The following is a 7,778-nucleotide window of genomic DNA, read 5'->3' as shown; positions in this document are numbered from 1 at the left end:
GCTTCCTACTAATCATTATTGCTCTTTTGGTTTTTAGTTACTCATTGTGCTATGCAGGCATGTGCCCCACTCGACTCCACCACTTATGTATCTCACAACTGAGGGCAGATGCTTTTTCAACCCTAGAGTATGTTATGGATATGTACATTTATTACTCAAGTACTCATTAGGAGCTATGGTCATTTGTGCCAACCGGCAAATGTTTTTTCATTTTGAGCATTGAAGAATCTATAATAAAAGACATGCAAGAGGGAAACGCTCACTCTTGCACAGGGGAAGATTGCACCCAGTGCTTGTGTGTTTCTTCTCTCCTCTCCTCTCTTCTCTCTTGCCGTGCCGGTGTGACACTTCGCTCTAGGAAGCACATCTGCATGTTCTCCCTTGCTCTATGTTTCTCTCTATCTCTCTCTGTTCGTGTATCACGCAATTATACGCTTATGGGATTGCCAGGTATGTCAAGTAGTATGTATTATGCTTTGCAGTACATTATTCTTGGCATTTGCAGGTTCTCTCATGCCTCCATATACAACACCATGTGCTTTTAGTAGATAACCATTTATATGGTAAGAGTGAGATTTTTTTGAAAAAAGCATTTTTCAACCAAATTTGCTAAGTCCAGTAGGGTTGTCTTCTCCAATTGGAGAGTACTGACAAGCTCAGTTAGACAACTAAGTAAAATTGATAGAGCAAGATATGAGTTTTTAGGAAAAGTGGGTATGTGGTTAAGTCCTTTAGCTAGGATTTTTTGAAATGTGGTATTCCTAACCAGATCAAGACTACAAGTACAAACATTCTTGCCATAAGTATCAAAATCTTTACAAAAAGGGATATATTTATCACAAGCACACTCAAAGACTGTGTTGTGTCGTAAAAAATCATTACAATAAACCAGATTCTTAGGCAAGCCTGTGCCGACTATCTCGATTGTGCTGGCACCCACCTTAGGCAAGCCTATACCTTTGCGTCAACTAACCTCATGTGGCTGTAGTTGTGAATTTGTTTCTCGCTTTCCCAGCTCGCTATGTATAACTGACCAGCTCCAATTGCTCACATGAACTTCATGAGCTACATTTGCAAAGTGTTCCCGGTTATGCAGTGATGGTACTAGCTTGCAACAACAAAAACATATGAGGATCGTGGCAAAGGCAAGATTCATGAGTGTTGCAAGACAGTTCTACAGGGTTGAGCCATGCGCGATGAAGAAGTGTGACGCTCCACAAGGCATAGGCTACTCAAGTCGAGGCTACAGGAGGTTGGATGAAGAGCCATCATGAGATTAGGATTGTCATTGCGGTAGCAACATGCAAGTGTCAAAACATATAACTGTGATATTCCGTCCGGCCTGATCTGCTCATGGCGAGCTGAAAGAATCATGCAAGGCTCATGGAATAGGCGAGACTTGGCTCACGGAATGGTTGCTGACAAAGACTGTCAACGTTAGTTTTAAATTTTGAAACTAACGTTGATTTTGAATTTGACAAAGCTTGACGGAACTAAACGTCAAATTTGAAGTTTTAGTAGAGGTAGTTATTGACTCTTTCTCCTCCATTAGCTAGAACTACAGCTCAAGCTTTGTTGAATGTCGTAGCAACCAATGCACAAAACTGGACTTTGGAGTTTTAGTATGTATGCTCTAGTATTATTCTAGCATTTGAATGTCTTGGTTTTGAGGTGGCAAGCTTCACAAAAATTATACAAGAAAGCAAAGTGTTAATATGGGCACTCGTGCGCGAGCATCACTCGGAGGATTGGTCTTGGACTACTTGTGCCTTGTTGTCAACAAATGGAATGCCTAGGATGGGGGCAAATCGGTAAATAAAAGATCTCAAAATGACAAGAGTATGGACCTTGTGTATCAAGGTTGTGGAGGCGGGTTCGTAGGGGTGGCTGCCCTGTTAGCCGATGTAATTATGTTACGTGTGGGATAATGGGATTTTTAAAGCCTCAAACTAGAAAAGGCAAGTCTTGTTGGAATAATGCTCACAAAGGTGCCCTAGGAAAATCTTTTAGTCTGGCTCCCAACTTTTGTTTGTCCAGTTCTAGTTGTGAGAGCATTCACTAGCTATTATTGATGTCCATGGGGAGTTTTATGCACAATTTCATAATACGTGCCACATTGTGTCCTACCATAACATCTTAAACTCCTCTATGGGGGACACCTTATACCTAGCTTCTAGGTGTTTTTGAGGCAAGGAATTATGGAGTTGATGCGCATCGAGTGTCCCCCCTGTCCTCCAACTCACACATCTAGATCTGCAGTTTTTCTCAAGAAGCTCTTGATTTTAAGCATTGTACAAAAAGTGTTAGAAAGTGTCCAGTTTTGTGAGAAATGTCAAACTCCTTGTGGAATTATAAGTATTGCTCAATTTCAGGTTTCGGGTTGTTTTCTCAACTTCTGTACAATTTTTTGTGAACTAATCTCTGTGTGTGTGTGTGTGTGTGTGTGTGTGTGTGTGTGTGTGTGTGTGTGTGTGTGTGTGTGAGAGAGAGAGAGAGAGAGAGAGAGAGAGAGAGAGAGAGAGAGACCAATTGATATATGAGTCCCTTTTGAAACTTTCTTCTAGCCATGCAAGAAGTGGAACTGGCAACAACATGGGCGTGTGTGCGCATATGGTTGCACATACATACATGTTATCACATTGGCTCATAGAAAACATAGTTCAGTGCAAACTTCAAGCAATAGTGGTTACTTATGATTTGCAGACACGCACAAAGTGTGCATCCTCAAACACCATTCATCTTTCCTCAAGAAATGAAGAGAAGAACAAGTCTCATTTTTGTGCATTTTTCCCATACTTTCTAAATTGGTCTTTCTATATATAAAGGTTTGATGGTAATGCAGACCAACAGTATTCCAACCGGATCCATTCCCAAAGTGTAGGGCTTCAAGCAGCAGCCGGCTTGGCCCCATAGGGGGATGGAGAGGAGATGAAAAACATCATTATGTAGCATGTGGGTGTGGTGCACAGAGCTTCTATGTGTGGTATACACTGTATGCAACATGCGTGAACAACTCAATATGGCTTCTAGCGGGCAGCGCCTTTGCCCCATAGGGGGCTGAGTAGGAGAGAGGAGGTGAAGAGCATCATCATGAAACATGTGTGTGCACAAAGCTCCCATATGTGGTATACACTCTATAAGCGACAGGCGTGAACACCTCGATAGACTCAAGATCATTTACTACAATACTCAATGTTGTTTGCCAGTGTATTATGGGGTATTGTTCTACTTTCAATGTGCCTTTAAAAGGCATTTATCCAGCTTTAAGGCGCCACTCCCATATAGGACGAAGGGGGGGGGGGGGGGGGGGGGGGGGGGGGGGGAGAACCATTTTTTATTTATATATTTTTTGAAGGTTTGTGGTAAAGAAGTCCTAAACCTATCAAAAAGAGTCGAGGGATTTTTTAATGGGATTAAATACTAGATGTAAGATTACTTAAAAGAGAGAGAGAGAGAGAGAGAGAGAGAGAGAGAGAGTGAGAATTTTTATTGATCCAAATAGATATTAAAGATTTACTCGACAAGTCTTGATCTCACGGTATGATGTGTGTGTGTGTGTGTGTGTGTGTGTGTGTGAGAGAGAGAGAGAGAGAGAGAGAGAGAGAGAGAGAGAGAGAGAGAGAATTGTCATCTTCTTGGAGTGATTACAAGGACTATAGCCCACTCTCTCCACTTGTGTGCATATAGACACTCGCACACACCTATGAATATGTGTGTGTGTGTGTGTATGTGTGTGATCCAATGTCCATGTTTTTCTTGGCCACAACAATGCGTGGGTCACACACTAGTCATGATTGAAAAGGCACAATCGTGAGGAATTAGATTCTAGAAGCGGGTCTATTATTGAGACATTGATTAACAAAGAAGGCTCAAGAGTACCTTTAAGATGGTGGTCACACGAGTCATAGTTATCATAAACATTTACAAATAACTAGCCTAAGTCATGGCCACGTGAGGCATCAGTTAGAGATTAGTAGAACTATGAAAAAAAAAGGGTCTGCAACTATGTTGATTTTGGCATAGTTGGCACAACATGCAGGGAACAATCTTTAATGAGCCTTCAACATTGGCAAGATTCACTGCCTATAAACAAAGTAGAGGCAACGATGCAGGCACTGTGGATGTGCTCTAAATTGGGGCCATAGCCAATGCATGCTCTCCCTCTCTCCAAACGTGTCGTCTAGCTTCGAAGTGAAGTTTGGACATTTAGCTCCCATTTTTGCAACAGAACGCCCAAATTGTGTTTGTGTGTGGCCAGAACGAACGTTGGAGGGCATAGTTGCACCTAAAGAAAAGGTGCTAGATGAGCGACCATAGTCCGTTTTGCTAAGAGCTAGTCCACATGGCGAGCTGGTGGACAGCTTGTGTGCCATAGGTTGCAAACCATGCAAGTTTTCATGAGCACATCAACAAAGTAGTTGCACACACGTTGTGAACAGGTTGTGAGGGTGCTCTTGCCCATAAGGGTGGAGCGAGGATGCAACCATGTAACACAACAAGTGCCAACAAGGAATAGGCGCTTCTTCATTCTTCATTTGGGAGAAAAAGAACACGACAAAGCTTCATAGGAATAGAACGCCTCGAGTTGCATGTTCAAACCCCACGTCACGTGAATTGGCTTGAAGTTAAATACTGGTAATTGAAATGTCCCGGTCTTGCGCGTTGAACTTTTTGGCAGGAGAGGGCCAAATAAATGGAGGGCGAACATCCTCAGCGGCTCCTTATCTGCCCCAATGGAAGCTTCTGCTGCTGAAATTCCCGCTGAGCACCGAGAGTGGGTGGAGAGGCTGAGACAAGGTGGCCAAACCCCTCTGTCTCTCCACTCTGCCCCGAACAGCTGGGCCTGCCCGCTCCCCCACGTCTTCTCCGTCCGCAGCGCAGATTACCTCACATCCAAGGCCAAGATCCCAGCTTCCGACTACCTCCTGCAACCCCTCGCCTTCGACTTCCTCCAGGGCCCCTCTGCGATCACCCACATCATGAATCACCCGCACTCGCGTGTCCGCACCGCACTCGAGGCCGCTGTCGCTGTCCGCTGCGACGGCAAATCCCCCCAGCACCAGCCGTTTGTCTGGGCTTTCAACTTCCAGGTGGGCAACAAGACTCACCATAGCGTGGTTTTCTACTTTGTAAGCTTCAGCAGCCCTCCCCAAGGTTCCCTCATGCAGACATTTCTTGATGGCGATGATGCCTTCCGCAACGCGCGCCTCAAAGTCCTGACTCACTACCCCGGGGCACCATGGCTTGTGCAAGTGGTGCTGGGAAAGATGTCTGTGGGTATGGTGGGCAAACTTGTAAAATGCACCTACACAAGGGAGCAGCACTACATAGAAGTTGATGCAGATATGGGGTCGTCGATTTTAACCCGCACGGCTGTAAATCTCACATTCGGTCTGGCACCGCTCATCGTGGCGGATATGGGCTTTGTGCTGGAGGGCATCCATCCAAATGAGCTTCCGGAGAGGATTTTGGGGGCAATGAGGCTTGTCAAGCTGAAGCCCTCCTCTGCAACTCATGTGGACTAAATGAATTAATGCTCCTCCCATATGAACATCTAATGGGAGACACCATTGCATTGATCTTATGAAGTGATGTCACTACTATCTTCCCCCATACTATCCAACCATTTGTGAGTCGCTTGCACCAACTCCTCTCAATATTTCTCAAGTTTTTTATAAGATATTTGCTCATTAATAGGGAATTCTCCCATTATAATTTCAATATTTGTCTAGTTTTTTAGAAGATCTTTTTGCTCATTTATAGAGAATTCTCCCATTATAGATACCAAACAAGGAGGTCCATGTCCGTACTCCATGCAAGGAATGATTTTTCTGGCCATCCCTCTTCTTGATGCCCGTTGACCGTTCTCCTTCTCCACCCGACTCTCTCCTGCTGAGTAAACTCTAGACTCCCCCAGGGGGGAGCCCGCCATGTCTCTGCATGAAGCATTAGTCAATGGTATGCTTGTGCTTTCCCCATGGGCACCTCTATAGCTATGGAAGGCTCTATACCTGCTATACAGGGGATCATCAATCGTAATCAGACGAAGCTAAGCCCTAATGCTGTCCATGGAGGTCTTCAAGGAGGTCCAGTTCTCACACAGTCTATGCCTGCTCATACAAGAAGCTCTCCAGAAGATTCTGTCCGCCCTTTCATGAGGGGAAATGCTCTACACCCTCAACAGTTCTTATTGAACTTCAATCAGGCGCCCCATTTGTCCTATGCTGATGCCATCAGAGGCCACGCAGAAAGGTATGACAATCCATTCTACCGTCCAGCTGAGGAAGGTATGGGGTTTATGCCTTCTATTGTAATTAACAATGACTAGAAGGGGAAGATTCCTGCTGGCATGCATTTTCCCTTTGCCTCTAGAACTATGGAAGCCGCTAAAGGTGGTCTGTCTTCTTCTCCCATAAAAGCTCCATCTCCTGTTGTCTCTGACTCAGAACATCATCATCCTGCTCATGTAGAAACCAGCACTGAACCTGTATGTGAAAATGAGGATTGTGTCACCGTTAGCAAGAAGGATTTGGACTCTTGGCATAATCAGCTTGTGGACAGGGTTGTGATAGGTCTGTGTCATGGCTCCAGACCGTCCCTCTGAGTGCTCAAAAATTGGGTAGTTATTAATTGGGAAAACAAAAAGGCCTTTTCCCTGCAGATTCAATACTTACCCAATAATTATTATCTGTTTTTCTTTGAAGATGCTAATAGCGCTCTGCAGGTCATAACTGAAGGATAGAGGCTCATTCGTAATACTCTAATTTCCTTTCTTAAGTGGTATAAGGGTTTTAACCCTAGAGGTGATAAGCCTACTAAAGCACCTGTTTGGGTCGATTTCCCTGACCTGCCAGTTGAATACTACTCTTGGTTAAGAAAAAATGGTTCTTATGTGGGTAAGGTCCTTGGACAGAAGGCCAGAGGGGGAATTAACTCTAAGTGGGACCCTCAACTTCTGATAGAAGTAGATCTATGCAAAGCTCCTAAGGTGTTGGTCCCTATCAAAGATTGTGAAGGCTGCCTACTGCATGAACAGAGGGTACTGTATAGAAATATCCCTAACTCTTGCTTCCACTGTTTTCATCAGGGTCATCTTATCAAAGATTGTCCTATCTTGGCTCAATCCGAAGTACCAAATCATTCTACTAAGGAGCACAAACCCACTCCTCAAAAGGCCTTTCAACCTATTAACAAGAGATCCAATAATAGGATGCAAAGGAGGAGAGGGGGTAATGCTACTAACTCTAACTACCTTGATGTATTGCTGGAAGATGTTTTTGATCCCTGTTCTGCCCAAGTGCACTCTGATGCTGATGGGGAAGGAAAGCCCTCACAGGTGGAGGAAGATGGGACTCATTCTCCCAAAAGCCCCCAACCCTCTCAGGTCCCTCTTGTCAGCCCTAAAGACAATGCAAGAGGTCTCTCTGAATCACAGAGTGTAGCTGATGAATTTATACAGAGTACACAAATAATAGATAAGGTGGATTATTTGGAAATGCTTCAGTTTGCTAAGGAGCTTGAAGCCAAAGACAGAATTTCAAATGGCTACCTTGGCAAACTCCCCAACTCCCTCAGTGGACATTGTCATGACTCAAGATGAGGAAGAGTCTCTATCCAATCTGTAGATAGTCAAAAGCAAGAGAAAGGTGGAGAAATCCAATGATCCCAATAGGGTTTCTGTATCTATGGTAAAACCTAACAAAAGCAGTAAGAAATGATGTTTCCTAATCTTTCTGGTTTTTGCTTCAATTGTAAAGGGTTATCACACCTTGCAAGAG

General features: G+C 44.2%; 2 protein-coding genes across 3 annotated transcripts; both read left to right on the top strand.

Moving 5' to 3' along the window:
- Positions 1-4,675: 4,675 nt before the first annotated feature.
- Positions 4,676-6,546, top strand: LOC147416476 (protein ENHANCED DISEASE RESISTANCE 2-like). 2 transcript variants are annotated; one of them, XM_086508327.1, is made up of 2 exons: positions 4,676-5,629; positions 5,782-6,546. In XM_086508327.1, the coding sequence occupies exon 1, from the start codon at positions 4,734-4,736 to the stop codon at positions 5,523-5,525; it is 792 nt and encodes a 263-aa protein (XP_086364453.1). In that variant the 5' UTR covers positions 4,676-4,733; the 3' UTR covers positions 5,526-5,629; positions 5,782-6,546. The 2 variants fall into 2 exon arrangements, with proteins under 2 accessions (XP_086364453.1, XP_086364454.1); XM_086508328.1 differs by having other exon boundaries at positions 5,764-6,546.
- Positions 5,978-6,546, top strand: LOC147416477 (uncharacterized). Its single transcript, XM_086508329.1, has one exon. The coding sequence runs from the start codon at positions 5,978-5,980 to the stop codon at positions 6,326-6,328; it is 351 nt and encodes a 116-aa protein (XP_086364455.1). The 3' UTR covers positions 6,329-6,546.
- Positions 6,547-7,778: the final 1,232 nt, after the last annotated feature.

Source organism: Adiantum capillus-veneris, unplaced genomic scaffold (genome assembly GCF_014529385.1).
Source record: "Adiantum capillus-veneris isolate H3 unplaced genomic scaffold, ASM1452938v2 Hic_scaffold_936, whole genome shotgun sequence".
Classification (NCBI taxonomy): Eukaryota; Viridiplantae; Streptophyta; class Polypodiopsida; order Polypodiales; family Pteridaceae; genus Adiantum; species Adiantum capillus-veneris.
This window is presented reverse-complemented; position numbering and strand designations above follow the sequence as displayed.

What these genes read in the sequence shown, in the direction of transcription:
- LOC147416476 (XM_086508327.1), top strand. Translation starts at nt 4,734, where the DNA reads ATGGAAGCTTCTGCTGCTGAAATTCCCGCTGAGCACCGAGAGTGGGTG.
- LOC147416477 (XM_086508329.1), top strand. Translation starts at nt 5,978, where the DNA reads ATGGGCACCTCTATAGCTATGGAAGGCTCTATACCTGCTATACAGGGG.